General features: G+C 40.9%; 1 protein-coding gene across 1 annotated transcript in view; it reads right to left on the bottom strand.

Annotated features, from left to right (window-relative positions):
- Nucleotides 1–16,664, bottom strand: part of Abca12 (ATP binding cassette subfamily A member 12) — a 161,768-nt gene that overhangs the window by 5,360 nt on the left and 139,744 nt on the right. Inside the window, 10 exon segments of the mRNA XM_050154267.1 lie at nucleotides 1,103–1,206; nucleotides 3,116–3,250; nucleotides 4,336–4,477; nucleotides 4,746–4,855; nucleotides 5,709–5,913; nucleotides 8,380–8,633; nucleotides 9,899–10,058; nucleotides 11,033–11,148; nucleotides 12,617–12,794; nucleotides 13,370–13,424. Of these exon segments, the coding sequence (XP_050010224.1) occupies nucleotides 1,103–1,206; nucleotides 3,116–3,250; nucleotides 4,336–4,477; nucleotides 4,746–4,855; nucleotides 5,709–5,913; nucleotides 8,380–8,633; nucleotides 9,899–10,058; nucleotides 11,033–11,148; nucleotides 12,617–12,794; nucleotides 13,370–13,424 (1,459 nt within the window).

Raw genomic sequence — 16,664 nt, 5'->3', positions numbered from 1 at the left:
CTGTCCTCTTACACTCAAGGCCATCTCTCCTGTCTAGACCACTTCTACTGTCCAACCCAACAGTCCTTCCCAGCTCACACAAGCTCTAACTCAAAACCTACATTTTTCCAAAACCACCCAGAGCATCTTCCTTGCTATCTCATACTCCAGTTGGCTTTGTTTGGGGTTTGTACCTGATGACAAGCTTTCTCGTTTTCTGGGTGATGATACCTAGAGGGAGTCCCAGTTATCACCCTGTTCAAGCCATGCAGAAGTCCATGGGAGTACAATGATTAGCTTCAGGGTGACAGGCTCCATGTTGGCATACACACAACTCTCAGAATAAACACATCTAATTATTTTCTGCTTTGCGATCGTTATAATGAAAGGTGAACTTAATCCAAATCGTAACAATAGGCCAATGTCGTCAAAGAGGCATAGATAAAATGCTTCCTTGTCTTCGTAGAGACAGAGGGCTATGCTGTGATAGAGAGCAGTGTGGGTGGACTGACGAGGTGAGGACCTGCAAGGAGTTGGTGGTGACTACTTCAAGAAGAAAACATACATAAAGAAATGCATGGAGACAGAACATCCGGTGAGGGGGTGCAGAGCCAAGAGGCACTCAGCCTGACTAATAAGAGGGGGTATTGCGTGAGGAGGAGACTAAGGAGTGTGAAACCGTTTGAAAGGCAGTTGGGAACAATAAACAAGGATAAGTCATGAGAGCTTCACAGTAAAAATGTCTGCTGAGACCCTATGCCCTGTCCTACCACACTATCCTCACTGTGAAACCCAGTCTTGACTCACTACAAACATGCAATACTCCAAATGCGCTGATGGGAGGGCTCAGTTGATAAAGGCACCTGCTTCCAACCTAACTACCTGAGTCTGCTCTGTGAGACCCTCATGACTTTCTCAAGTTGCCCTCTGACCTCTACACACACACATCTCTCTCTCTCTCTCTCTCTCTCTCTCTCTCTCTCTCTCTCTCTCTCTCTCACACACACACACACACACACACACACACACACACACAATTAAAAAGAAAATACTCTGAGCACTGATGAGTACTCATGTTCTATATGTGTCACATCAGAATCCCCAGGGCCCTGACTCGGTTTACCTGTGAGATGTGAGGATGACAGAGCACTTGTTCTGCACCTCTTCTGAAATGATCCTCCAGAGGTGTCGTTTTGACTTGGGATCCATCCCAGAGCTCGGCTCGTCCTTAATAGAGAGTTAGCAGAAAAAAAAAATGTATCAAATAATGTTTGATGAGGCTCTATATAAGAGTCACCACTTCTCAACTCCCTGGGAGCAGAAAGTACTTTTTGAGGTCCTGTGACTAACTTGTTTTATACATGTATATGTTTTAGACATAATAAGATTTTTTCTGCTGCTGTCAAAATCTCACAATTAAGTATTTAAAATTGTCAGTCTGTTTAAAGAAGTGTTTCGGTGAAGCTGACATCCTGTTACTTGACATCCGCCTCTTAACTTTCCTTGAAAAAAAAATCTACTTCAATTACCAGAGGAGCAGAGTTTTTTACATTTAATTCTACGTTCTCACATATGTATTTGAAGCTCCATCGACGAGATTGCCATCTTCCCCCTGCAAGTGGGATTGTGGCTGCCAGCGATCCTGTGCCATGCGAAGCAGAAGACAACACGACTTGACGTCTCAGTGACTAAGCTCTGCATGTATTTTTAGTGTTTTGTTATTAATTGAAATTTAAGACTCTTTGGGAAAATAAAAATGAGATTTGTAGAAGTCGCCAAAGTGGAAAAATCCACAATAGTCTTCAAAGTCAATGAGACTTCTATAGATTCAGACAGAAGAGACTTTTTAAAATGAAATAACAGATAATGTAAACAAGTAGTAATGGATCCCAACGGGTGGATAAATGAAAAAAATTATAGGCCACAATTAAATAAAAATTTTCAAAACGTATGTGCAATGGATTAAATGAGGTCACCAGAAGTTTATCATGCATAGCAGTATGCTGAATCTAAATAAAGCGGTGAGAGCTACTTTGAGGAGATGACAAAGGAGGTATTGTCACTGCTTCTATTTTATGGAGAAAATGTAATGAATATGCAGTGTATTCATACGGCAGGGCCTTCGGCTTGTAGCCTGTGTTTCCTCAGCTCATTACTACATGCATTTACATGGTACTTTTTCATGCAAACGGCTCTTCATCTATTATCTCACAAGGGGGCCCCAGGATTGCTTTGTTCAGCTTAAGGGATGCTTACACAATAGACTTCCATTATAAACACTGACTGGCAGCGATGTAATGCATTAGAAGCTTCCGGTATTCTGGAAATATGGTCTGTCTAGGCAGCTTAAATGATTGGATCCACTGTGTGACTTAATCCCTGGAATAATGTGCTGATTTATAGCTGGGTTTTGCTGCATGCAGTTAAAGTTCTTTTTAAACTCAGAGGTTCTTGAATGAAGGCAATCTTCCAAAATAGGGACACGTTTATTTCTCTGGAATAAAGGCCCTTTTGCTTTGGTGGGCCTCGGGAGCAGAATACTATATCACTAGTGTGGGCAATTTGCATTTTCAGGTGATCAATTAAATTTTGCAGCTCTGAACCAAATATAAATGTGGAATGTATTTTTTGATCCTTTACCAAATGCATATGAAGTAACACAGTGTTTTTTCCATAACTTCACATTTTTAAGCTACAAAGGAATATAGTTGTAGCACAACACTGTTCTGAAATGCACCTCTTTCCACAGTAAAAAAAATTGGACACTGCTAGTTCAATTGATCAGGACCTAACAGGAAGATGATTTCATCAATAAGTGGGAATTAAATCTGAACCTCTTCTATAACATATTTGAACCCCTGAGTTTTTTGGAGCTATTTCCCAATCACACGCTGAGTGCTTTCTCTGGAGTCTCCTGCGCCACTGCTTCAGACACATCTGTTTTTCTGAGGACACTGTCACGATCATAACTTATTTGTTAATACAAATTCTCGTTATGTCGTAGTCTTTGACAGTGATTGGCACACAGTGAGACTTCACGAGATGCTGGTGGCGCTGCCGGTGGAACAACTATTCAACACAAGCCCGGATATCTTGCTCTGATCCTTTATAGTTTGATTTCCAATGCCTCGCTTACCAGCAGGAGGATGGATGGTTTCCCTATTAAGGCCAGGGCAGTGGACAGCTTTCTTTTTGTGCCATAACTGCACATGGAGGTAGATCTGTCCTTGTAGGGCATCAAGTGAAGTCTCCTAAGAAGTTTATGAACTGTCTGTGGATAAGAAGAAGAGGAATTAGGCAACCCACCCCTGAGTCAAGACCTTAAGGCACCAAAACATGCCAGTGCAAAGAAATGTTTCTAGGGGAGAATACAGGTCTGGAAGAAATGAAAATATTTAAATTCAACACAGATTTCATTTTCATCTTTAAAAGATTGATTATACATCAACACTTCATCAAAAAGAGAAAAACAATTCCCTGGAGGTGCATTTTCAAATGTTTGTATGTGCTTACAATTACAGACTACCTTATGCTGTTACTCCAGCATTCTCCTACAATGCTTAAAAGCCAGAGACCTAAGGCAGAGGAGTTCAAAGGCTGGTTTCCTGTTGATTGCCATCCCACTTCATCCTTAGTTTTTACAGAGCTGTGAGTTGTCAGAAAGACTTTAAGGCTATTGAAAACTGACCTGCTATCAAAACTGCCATGCATTAGGAACCCTGGATTCTTGCAGTTATTTCTGCAATAAAGCAACCCTAACAAATGATGAAATCCTAGTTGGAGATTCCCATCAATTCTCCGGAACTGGAAGAACAAAGGAATGCCCCTCAAGTGTTTAGTCAGTCATTACAAATAATAAATTGTTGCAGTGGTATACAGAGTTACAGAATAAAAGTCAAAGTTGATATTACAACTTAGTGGTAGGTTATATACTCCGCATGTATGAAGCCTTGAGTTCAATCCCATGCGGTGATAAGTAAAAAATAAAGAATAAATAAAAAGAAGTAGAAATGGAAGCTCTTCTATTTCACTTGGAGATGTTGCAGAGAATCATGTATACCAACATTTATTTGAACAGTTAAACAATTACTAACATCACCAATCAAGGTTCAACTTGGAGTCAAACACGGTGTGAATATCTACTTACTAAGAGAGCTGAACAAAGTAAGGCCAAGGCGCTTCCAAAGCCACGCGCTTAGGCAAGTTTGGATACAGAATATACAATCAAGCCTAGTTGGGTCACTGGTTAGAAGGGGTTTCCTGCATGGCGCATTGGCTTTTCCAGGCATACCGTGAGAGAAGGGGTAGAGATAGCAGCGGTCTTCAGAGTAAGCTGCTTTCCGTATGTGTACTCACTTCTTTGATGTCTTTCTCTGGAATTCCATGCACCCTAGCGTAGAAATACAAGTGTTCTTCCACAGTTACCAGGTCATCCAAGGCATCCTCCTGAGGGCAGTAGCCAACCAATGAGCTGTGAGAGTCCACGTGACCCAGGGATCTAAATGGAGACAATCAGCACACATGAGATTCTAACAGTGGGTCACTAGTATTGGGTTAGTCACTTTGTCTTTGTTAATATAGAGAGAATTTTGATAAAAGAGGGAAAACTCTTACTACCAGAGTCATAGTTAAGGTTTAGAATGAACTTCAGTCACTTTAGTGGTTCCCCTCCTTAGGTCACAAAGACTTCATGATGCAACCATGAAACTACATAAAAGCTTGTTAAAACTGTGCTGTGCTCGGTAAGTATAAGTATCCATTTGTACCCGCTCTTGTTCCTGATCAGGATGTTCCCACTCGAAGGAATTACGTCTCCAGTCAGCATCTTAAATATAGTAGTTTTCCCTGCTCCGTTCACACCGAGGAGACCAAAGCACTGAGACGGGGAGAGAAAGAAAACAGATGTGAGCTATAGAGACATGCTGCTATTGTAACTTCCTCCTCCTCCCTGGGCGAGACACCTTCCCGGGAAGAATATATCATTAGAATTGTATCTGGATAATATACTGCTCTACTGGCATTTGGGAGGAGTTTCTCTTCTAAAAAAAATGGGGGGGGGCGTATTATGTGCTCTCTTTCCTCTAAGCACCAGAAAACCTGTAGATAGAGACACTCTGCTTTATCTGTGCTGTGGTACCCCTTATGTGACATGATAAACTACCCCTCAAGTAAGATGTGCTAACTCAAAGAATTAATTACAGTTATAGATTTCACATACTTTACACAAAATCACAACATTGCTGAAAGAGCCACTGATGAAATAATTTATGTCACTGAATGAATTGATGCCTGCACTCTTCAGCTCTGCTCAGCAAACTAAAAAGAGGCAGCCATATTCTTTTTCCTCTTGCAAAGCTACCTCAAGTTCATGTCGGTGGAAAACTTAAGAATAGAAGTGAATTCATGCTAAGATGTCCCTCTGAGAATAGCTGTATTTCTGAAGGACTTTGAATGAGAGATGTCAGAGAGCATCCTCAAGGATGAGAGTCCTGCCAATGGTCCATCCCAGAGACAGCAACAGTGGAAACAGGCACTTAGGACTTGCTGTGTTCTGGGGGTGAATCTTCCCTGACAACAAAACCAAAGATTTATACAGCACACACACACACACACACACACACACACACACACACACACACACACACCACACACACACACACACACACACACACACAGATACTCGGGGCTTGAGTTTTCTATTACTAGAAGACTAAAACCATGGTCCCTACCTCTCCAGCGGGTATCCCAAGACTAATGTTATTAACAGCTATTATCTTTTTGTGGATAAGCTGGTAGGTCTTCGTGAGACGATGGAGTTGGACCAGGTCAAACTCAGCAGCACCACTTTCAACTCTCAATCTCTCAGCCCGTACGTCTTCGTCTTCATCTACTGTCTCCATGGTAGGTGAGGATACAAATTTCCTGAAGAAGAGCCTAAAAACCAAACCCAGTGATTTTATGCAATAGATTCTGAAATGACGCCACTCAGCCTGCAAATTTCAATGCTCTCACCCCTCTTGGAGCATGCTGCCTACTGTAAGGCTGCTCTTACATTTGCTATGTTATCCTGTTTAAACGACTGAAGTGGCAACAGTGGTGCTCTTTCCACAGTGTTTACTTTCCATGTGTAAAATGCTTAAGATCCACTGTTAAAATTCCAAATACTAATTTCAGTAACAATGAGATGGATGTCTGAAAGTCAGCTTCTAACCAGGAGTTCAGAATCTTTATTAAACTCAACAGATATAAGCCCAAGATCATCCATCACCTTATCACTATAACAACTGTCTACTGCTCCCTCCCCTTCACTCCTCCCTTCTTTTTTCTCTTGCTCCTTTTCTTTCTCCATCCCACCTTCCTCCTCCTGTTTACTGTGATAAGTTTAAAGTGAGATATATACTCAACAATATTCTCCTTTCTTTCCTTATTTTTTCAAGGGGAGGGAACTAGAACCCAGCTCGGTACTGCTGTCAATCGGCAGGTCTTTCCTCTTAAGATCATCTATAATTCAAGTGTTACTTATTCTGTATTCTGTTTACAGCTAATCTCTCAACTAAAATCTAATCTAAAGCCCACTCATGCAATCAGTCTCCAAACATTAAAAATGCCTTGGAACTCTCGGTCATGGACTATTTTTCTGCCTGTTTCTATCTCTATGATAAGCTTCAGTCTTATCAGTAACCTCAACTACTTTTGTGTCTCTGACTCTTGCATTCCAGTCTGCACTGCTCTGACAAAATTATACCTGTTAACCCATCATGCAATCACAGTGTTCTCTGGTTACTAGCTATTATTAGATTGCCATTAGTTTCTCAGATAAAGTCCAAACCAGATCTTTATTTTAAATAGGTAATATAGGTATATATTAAAGTCCAAATGGTACTAGAAAATAGAATATGAAAAGCAATCAATATACAAACAATACTGACAATAAAGATAACCTACTATAAGAAGGTAAACTTGTTTGTAACTCACATGGTAATATATCATATTCATTTCTTAACCTTTTACTTTTATTTAATAAATATTAGAACAGATATTACATAGATAATTGGATCATTCCTTCTCTGTGTGCATGTTCTAATTTGTGTGCGTTTTTGATCATATATGTGCAAGTACACTTGACCATGCACACTTACGCAGAAAAAGATGTTGAGTATCCTGCTCTTTCATCACTCTACACCTTATCCTTTGAGGCAGAGTCTCTCAGTGAAGCCAAGGTTTGCAGCTTTGGTTAGAGTGGATGGCCAGCATGCCCTAGGGATCTATCTGTCTCACCGTGTGTCCAACAATGGTGCGGTTATATTTACTGGCATACAGTCAGCTTTTCATGCAAGTCCTAGGCATCTGAACTCAGGTCCTCATGCTTACATAGCAAGCATTCTTCTTCACCTCCCCAGCCCCTGGATCATTCTTCCTAATGGCTCAATAGTGTTACACTTACAAATGTATGTATATAAATTAAGCAATCCCTAAATAATGGAACGCTGGTTGTTTCCACTCTGTCATTATTAGAAATGGTCAATATGGTTAATAACTTTGCATGTGCAAGTCTGGGTTTGTGGTATTATCTGTTGGAACACTACCCAGGAAGGCAGTGTGGATTGGAGCGAATATATTCATCTGTGTCCCTTTTTTGATGTTCTCATCACTTCATCCCAGCCCTCACTTTTGAGACTCACTGCCCATGCTACACACTCAAACCTGCTTCACTTCTGACCTTCAAGGTTTCCTTTTTATCTTCCTTTACTTGATACTTCTGTTTATATTCATATCCTCTCTCCATCACTGACTCTTAACTTTAGTTAACAGCTATGCTTATTTAATTTTGTCTTTTATTCCAAACAAACACTTACATGATTTGGGATTCCCCTCTATATGCTGTGAATGCCATTGGTATTCACAATAAAAAATTTGTTTTGACCAGTGGCTTAGCAGAACAGAGCTAGGCAGGGAAAACTAAACTGAATGCTGGGAGAAATAAGGTAGAGTGAGAGAGAAGCCATGGAGCCACTGCTAGAGACAGACATTCTGAAACTTTGCCAGCAAGCCATGGTCACGTGGCTATACACAGATTAATGGAGATGGGTTAGTTTAGGATATAAGAGTTAGCCAGAAATATGCTTAAGCTATTGGCCAAACAGTACCGCAAATAATATGGTTTCTGTGTGATTATTTCAGTTCTTGGCAGCTGGAAACAAACAAGTGGGCCTTTCTACTACATTTACAGACCCATATAAAGGCTGTTTACTAGGACAATTATATACTACAGTTAAATGAATGACATCATGCTACCTTGTGTTAAAAGGTTTTAATGTTGATTTTCTCATGTTACTGCTCATCCCTGAACATTCTGACTCTAATATCACGGAGGGCAAATGCTGTTTACAGGTGGCTTACCTGAGCTTCTTTATCAGCCACTCATTGATTAGTAGGCGCAACAGGAAAAACATGGTGCCCTGAGAGACCAAAGCCACGAACATTGCGCCTAGTTTATCCATTTCAAAGGTTTCACTTGGATAGTCCACACCGTATGCCTTTAAGAAATCCAGAACTGCCTGCTGCTGCGAGAGCTCAATCAAACCGTAGCCAAAACAGAACTGAGGGAATATCAGGAATATTCGTTTGAGGGTTTCAGAAATGAGTTCTAGAGTCTGAAAGAAGAGAAATAACAAAATTTAGTTTTAGGATTCCAACAACTTGACAAAAAAAATTTTTTAAGGATTTATTTATTTATTTATTATGTATACAACATTCTGCCTCCATGTATGCCCACACGCCAGTGGAGGGCGCCAGATCTCATTACAGATGGTTGTGAGCCACCATGTGGTTGCTGGGAATTGAACTCAGGACCTCTGGAAGAGCAGTCAGTGCCCTTAACCACTGAGCCATCTCTCCAGCCCCTTGACAAAGATTTAAAACCAGATGAAGACAGATGGGGAAGCCTGAGCAGATTGGCAATTACTTCTCAGGCAAGGCAGAAGTGCATATTCCATTTGCTGTACAAATGGCAGAATTTGTCATCAAAATACAAGTAAAAAAAATGTTTTTCTCGAAGTGGCCAAAGGTATCAGACCCAATCCTGGAGGCAAAGTCATTTGCATTAGATTAGAGGGAGGTAAGCCCGGCAGGAACGAAGGGATGCAGAACAGCATCAGGGGGTTCTTGAGTGAGAGAGTGAGAGAGGGCTCAGGAAAGCTTGCAGCCTTGGCGAATCTTTCCTGGGGAGAGACTGACAAGGTGAACTGAGGTAGAAGAGACAACGGATATCAGGATATCAAAGAGGCGCAAATGGCTCGTTTTCACATTATTCACACTTGAGACCAAGGACTTCCACCTCTTGATTTCCCTTCCTCCCCCTGGAGTGTCCTTGTCTGTTCCTCACCTCTCTTCATTTCCTCTCTATTCTTTTCTGTACAATTGCCTGGCACTGTTAGTGCTTCTCTTTCACTAATCATAATTGTTAGCTCTGGATGGAGAGTGATGCTTACAATGAAGTAGATTCCAATACGTGATTGAAAGGGAATGGACTGGGTTTTTCCTCTATGAGTGTTCAAATGAATCCTAACTCACGTCATATAACCAAGCCATTCTTATCACCACTGCAGCTGAGAACTTTGTTAGTGAGTAAAATGCTTAACTGACCAATTGGTGCCATACCATCTATCGATTTCATATCTATCGGTTTACTCAAGCCCTAGAAAAAGTCAGTATTATTAACACTCAGTAATACAATAAAAAGCATTAGCCTAGATAGAGCTTAATTTTTTAAGATATAGTTTCTTCTTTCCTAAATTTAATAAAATCAAATGATATCCTTTTCTATTTAAATACAGAATAAAGAAAATCTTTCCGTATGGAATGTACTAAGGCCTCTGGTTCATTTGCTGACGTTTAACTGACAAATGGAGGACCTTACCGGATCGTTAGGCTTTTCCTTGGAAAGAAAGTACACCACCGACAAGGAGACAATGGAATTGATGCCGAAGAACAGGTTGACACAGACATAAGTGATGAAGGCCATTCCTGTTTCATGGAAGAGACCAGCCAGCAAATACATCCAAGAAAATGTTGCATAGCTGTAGGATAATAATACTAAAAGTTAGAATTATGCCTTGGTTATTCTGCTCTGTGAGACAATAAAATAAAACTCAGACAGGTTTTCACAGGAAAAGCAAACGTGAGTGATGAGTGGCGAAGCCCTGGAGCTAGGTCTCTATTCCATCCCTCATCTTGACAAAGGATCCTCAAAGATGTTTTTGAAAATGACAGCAAGAAACCTATCTCTAAAAAAAACCTCAGATAGCTTCCCATCATCACAACTATAAATTAATCCTCTGCAGGGAACAGTGTTACCCTGTCCGGGCAAGATTTCTGTTGCTCAGAAATCGGAGTTCAACCTGAATAAATCTTATCATTTAAAAGAGAGGAAAGATAATGACATCATTGTAGGTTGCTAGGCAGTCAAGACTGGTTAGAAGACAGGTGGTCTAGGTTGAGCAAAGATGAGCACATGTAGTTTTTAATAGATCTAGAGACAGAAAGGCCCTATAGTTGCCCCAGATTTTAACTAAAAGATATTACCCACGCTTTTACAGTATAATCAGCTTTTCCATTGAATGTTAGTTACATTACACAACCTGTATTACTCTAATACAGAAACAACAGTATGTATGCCCATAGGCATCTCTAAAAGACAAATAAAATAAAGAGAAATAAACTTACACATATTTTATAAAGCCATATATAGGCAATACCCATACACATTCATATGTTTCTGGTCATTCTAAAATGTCCATTTTACATGCAATTTAGATTCTGTGTGTAAGTTGGTGCAATATGTGGTACCCAGTCATGCCTGTTAATGATAACATTAATTTTCAGCAATATGGTACTTACAGACTGTGGACTAGCAATGTAATATATTGCTGGTCATCCCTCACATTAAATGACCCCAAGACAACTGTAAATTTGCTAATGAGACTAAGGTCCTATGTATCTTGGAGTGCTTACTTCTGTTAATTCTTTTTTCATTGCTTAATCAGCAACTTACCCAAACAGCAAAAGGAGAAGTGATACAGCCCCTAGATTGTTTTCACTGTAGAAGGCAGGTAGCTTGAAAATTGCAATGACACCGATTGAAAATGCTACAGGCACCAAGTAGAAGACCTATGGATATAGACAAAAACAATGTTTACTATATGGTGAGCATTCGTTTTAAATCAATAAGTCATCTAATTTAAAACTGCGGTAAGTTGGCCCAGAAAAACTCCGAAGGAATGAATTTCTATTTATCTTCCTGTTGCATGTAACATTCAACTTATTTTACATTATTTCACTTTAGAATTTGTCTTCTCTGATATGAGGTCAAGGCAGTTTCCATCTATATAGATATACAAGAAACCCCTGGTGTTCCCGCCTCAAGACTTAGGACTTGGGATCATTCAGTTACAGAGGCTCTGGGAGACGGGTAAGAAGCCAGGATCCTTGACATTAGAGTCGGTCCTTAAAGTATTGATTTCATTTCATGCTGCTTCTCTCTCACACGGCTGCTTTCTGAGGTTCAGTTATCAGGGTTAGGCATCCCATGAAAACCAGCAGGGCAACAGTTCTCCCAAATTCTTGAAATCACAGGTACATGAACAAATCCCTCAGTATTCTGTTGACAAGTACAGACATTAAAGGTTGAAGAGTTTACAACAAGAAGCACGCAGTGTAGGCACTGGTGCCACAATTTGAAGGTCGTGGTCAGAGGAATTTTGTGAACTGCAATGAGCATCAGTATTCAGACAACAGGATTCCAGTACCAATCCTTCATGGGGCACACACTGAACCTTCCTTAACATTTAAGCTCCCATAAAGTCCAGAGCAGTCATTACCATTCTTTTAGACTTGGCTTCTACAACAAGCACATTTCAGAGCTCACTGGATGCATTAACAAAATGGATCTGTGGTTAATTACTCTCCAACGCTTCAAGCCAACGATCGTGACAACAGCTCAGACAATAGCCGCAATCATGGGCAAATGCACACTTATCTGGGCTCTTGGCCAACATGGGTACATTGGGAGTCAAGACTGATCATCTGAACTTGGGGAGCTCTTCACATAAAGGAGAGTGCTATGAAAGGAATACATCCTTCCTTGTCTCCGGCAGTCTTCTCCCGTGTGGCATTCAGTGGAAGCTACTACTTGGAATTTTTCACTATTAGTTGATCAAATATTTATAAGCTTGATTATTTGGTGCAACGAAGTAAAATGCTGATAGGCTTCTATTTTGCCGCAGTAGTGGTTCTCAGACTTCAGTGTGTTTAAAAATCACCTGGGGGATGTTGTTTGAAATGCAATCTTGCCACACTCCATTTCCCAAGATACAGATTGAACAGACCTGGAGAGGGGCCCAGGAATCTGCGTGTTAACGTGCACTCTGGGAATCCGATATTTCAGAGATAAGCGGAGGCAAGTTTCTTTTCCCTCCAACCCATCGATGGCTATAAGCCAGACTTGATTGATTTTTCTTAATTTGCTGTCCTTGCAGTAGTAATTTGAATAATTAAAGCAAATCGCACTTGAATGTAAAGCCGGTCGACGTCTGTTCAAATTGATCCTGTCTTTCTGGCGATGACAAATGTTACTCACCATGTCATAGATGAAATTTGTCACCCAGTAGCACGTCACACCGATGCCGGAAATGTGTTGCAATTGCTTGGCTTTGGTCTGATGCTCCCTGACAATGTAGGTGACAAAGCTGGCGGTGGTGACAGAGTAGCCCATCAGGATGGACAGCGCCACTAAAATATCGATTAAACTGCTGATTCTATCATGAGCAATAGGGAGAGGAAAGGACACATAAGTTTTTGGAACTCTTCTCCTTTCAGGAAGATTCATGGCTAAGACTATCAACAAAACAGTACAAGAGCCAGCTGTGACACAAATAAGGCTTCCTGCAAGGCAGCCAGATACTATCTTTGACACGACTCTGCTGTGACCCTGGAATAAATGTAGCGCCAGTGCAACTGAATTGGCTGGGGATGTTTGATAGAAAAGCCTCGGTCTCCAGGGGTTACAGAGTATGTAAGGCATATATAGATCTTGAGCAAAGAAACCGTACTTAAATGCTTCGCAGGGAAGTCAAAATGATGGAGTACGTGTGCACTTGACTCATCAAAGCCACAGACTCAGTGAAGCTGCAGTCAACAAGCCCCACTTGGCAGCCCTTCTCCACACCCTCCCAGAGGCTTCCCTTTATCCCGGCCAGTGACTTATGTTACCAGCAATCCTAGATTGACATTCATTTGGATATCACTGTGATTTCCAATTACTGCACATTATACAGAAGCTCAGCTTTGCCCGTGAGAAAGGAGTCGTGCCAAGGCAAGAGATGTGGCTTACGTGGCTTGTTCCTGGTCTTGCACCCCTGGATAAGGATGGCTGTACATCATGATCCCTGGAAGAGGAGAAAGTCCTGCTGTCAGATGGTGATTGGTTAATCAGGAGCACCAACTTTTATATGGATCATACACAATGCTCTGTTTCTTACAGGATGAGCCAAGGAATTGTACTTGGAGGATTCTCATTTATAGGAAAATGCTTTGGACCCCTTAATCCCATCAAGTTCCTGTGAATATTGGTGTTCTCTTAATAAGAAAAGAAACACATTCTAGTTATGGAGCCTTCTGGAAAGAGACAAGAATATACATTTCTTACACAGCATATGCCATACTCGGGAGTACATTCAAACCATTATTTCCCACACTCTTCTGTCTGGTCATGCCAATTTGCATTTCAGCTGTACTTCAGAAATGTAATACATTTAAATGAACAACTCAGATGGGCGTCGATTATATGAGCCCCTCCAGAGAGTACGTATCACTCAACCTTCCTTCCTGAGCTAATGAGAGTGGTCAGGAAGCTTGGTCCCCCAAGAAGTTGGCCCCTCCTCTTTTACAGCTTCTCAGAGTCTCATTGTTTGAAAATCCTGCTGGAGTAGGGATTGGGAACCTCACCGTGTTCCATTCCATAAAAGCCCAAGGAGCTTCTAGCTGCCTCCCCATTAAATTAGTAACCATTTAATTCTACCACAACCACAAATTATTGAATTCTCACAGAGTTAGCTATGCTGAGTTGGAAGCAAAGCTCTTTTCTCTCTCTCTCTCTCTCTCTCTCTCTCTCTCTCTCTCTCTCTCTCTCTCTCTCAGATCTGGCTTTGCCAGAGTCAAAAGTAGACATTCCAGTTTCCCAAAGACCTATACCCAATGTGAAGCCAGAAGCCGTACTGTCTAGATAAATGTGGGAGGGGAGAGCGAAGTGTGAGTCTGAGGATCTGCTCTCTAAGCAGCTCTAACCTGAGCGAGACCTGTTGTACTTACTGCTTGTACAGTGTGTGTTAGGACACGGATGCAATGTTTGCAGCTGTTCTTTAGGAAACTTTGTAACCTCTAATAAGAAGGTGACACTTTAAGTTATGTTCCTCAACAGTAGTGTGCTGCCTAGTTTATATATAAGCAGGCTCCTGTCATCTGAGGATGGAACCTCAACTGACAAAATGCCCTACAAGCCTTCCTAAAGTGAGCTGTAGACGGGCTTGTAGGGCACTTTCTTAATTAATGTCTGATGTGGGAGGAGCCAGGTAACTGTGGGTTGTGCCATCTGTGGGCTGGTGGTCCTAGGTTCTGTAAGAAAGCAGGCTGAGCAAGCCATGAGGAGCAAGCCAGTAAGCAGAACCCCTCCATGGTTTCTGCACCAGCTCCTTCCTTCAAGTCCCTGCCCTGTTTGAATTCTTGCCCTAACTTCTTTCCACAATGAGCAGTGATATGGAACTGAAATCCAGAAACACCCTTTCTTCCCCAAGTTGTTTGGGTCATAGTGTTTTGTCACAGAAATATTAACACTAACTAAGGCAAATAGTGTGTTGAAGAAAATATAGCTTTTTTTTTTTAAAAAAAGACAAAAACAAAAACAAAAAAAAACAACAAAATACCACTTTAATATCTGATTTTAACCACCTTATAGGAGAATTTACTCTTCTTATCTTCTGTGAAGATTAATGGTTCCTGTTTTGTTTTCATTAATTTCTATCTTTTAAACATGCTCTCGCTGTGTTGTGCTGGTTGACTTGGAATCCACTATGTAGACCAGGCTGGCCTTGAATTTACAGAGATGAACATAACTCTGATTTTCTCCTGAGGACTGGGCTGGGATTAAAGGTGTTGACCAGTATTATGGCCTATTGCTTTTTTTTTTAACCAAGGGTCTATTTTTCTCTTAGCCTTTTTTAAAGCCTACTAAATTATAATACAGACAGGGAATTTTTGTCTTTTATTTATACTCTCTATTTAAGAAATCAAAAATATTTTTATTTAACCAGAGGAATCTTTGCAGATACAGTTTTGTCGACTGTGCAAAACACTATGGAATCGGCTGTTTTCACGAGCATCTATTGGAAGATGAAGTCATGCATCAGGACTGGACCCCTGTATCAGGAACCTCCCCTCAGTCTCTACAACATCCAGCACAACGTTTTAAGTATATGACTGACCAGTGGATGGTTATTAAAGCAAATCAAACATTAAAATTCCAATTAATATCTTCCTCACAAGCACCCTATATCAAAGGAAGCATTTGCTGTGGTCTCTATGGGCACCAAGCTAAAAGAAATTGCTTCTTTCCTGTTGGCCATTGCTGCCAAGGCAACAAAGGCTAAGACCAAACAGCTGGGTAGGAGGAGCGAACAGCCGTATGACATTTGTCAGAGAAAACACGTAAACCAGTGTTCTTTGGAACAAGACAGAATTTCCACATGAAGTTAACCACTAGAGGGAACCACATGAATATATCAGTTATTGGCATTGCCAATGAAAGCTAATTAAAATATTTTATTAGCATATTTGGCTTCAGAGTAAATGAATTTTACCGCTAAAGTAAAGGCCCAGTTCACTTGTTCCCTACCAAAGAGGCCTTCAAACAAATACAGGATGGCTGGGAAGAGGTGGTGAGGGCAAACAGGTTGAATTTCACAGACAAACTCTCTTGCAGTGGGAGAGCCCACGTTCACGCAGTGTGAAACAATACATTTTAATACACTTGTAAGAGTGGCATAGATTTCTTCTTTGGACGGAACAAAATGTCTAAGCGAGAGGGTAGAATGCTGCCACTTTTCATAAGTTTGAATAATAAAAATTAATAAGGGATAGAAGACACCTACTCTTAATTTATATATAACTTCATTTAAGCTATATTTTTAAACTGAAAAATAAACTTCATTTTAGGGTCAGTTTAAGTTTTATGCTTCCCAAGTCTTTTATCCTCTGTCACTGAAAACACAATAGCCAGTGCCGATAACATGCCCTGGAGCCTAGGAAAGACAATGCCAGTGCCCACAGCATGTCTGGAGCCTAGGATGACTCCAGCTGCTTCAGTCTAAGTAATGCACACTAATTAAAGGAAACCAGGATTCAGGATTCCGGAAGCCACCCCTCCCATTCTGTGTCTGTGAGACTTCTCCCTAGCTATTCTGGCTGCTGCTGTGCTCTCATTATCTGTCACAACAACTGTCCTTTGCCCTAATTGAAGCAAAAGAAGAGTTTGCAACTGTGTTTCAATCCAGGTTACACTCATCTGGGTTAATCACCATTTCTTTTTATTTTACTACTTTTGACTTTGCCCGGCTGGCGGGGGGGGGGGGGGG

Source organism: Alexandromys fortis, unplaced genomic scaffold (genome assembly GCF_014885135.2).
Source record: "Alexandromys fortis isolate MF-2015 unplaced genomic scaffold, M_Fortis_MF-2015_v1.1 scaffold_40, whole genome shotgun sequence".
In the NCBI taxonomy this organism is placed as follows: Eukaryota; Metazoa; Chordata; class Mammalia; order Rodentia; family Cricetidae; genus Alexandromys; species Alexandromys fortis.
This window is presented reverse-complemented; position numbering and strand designations above follow the sequence as displayed.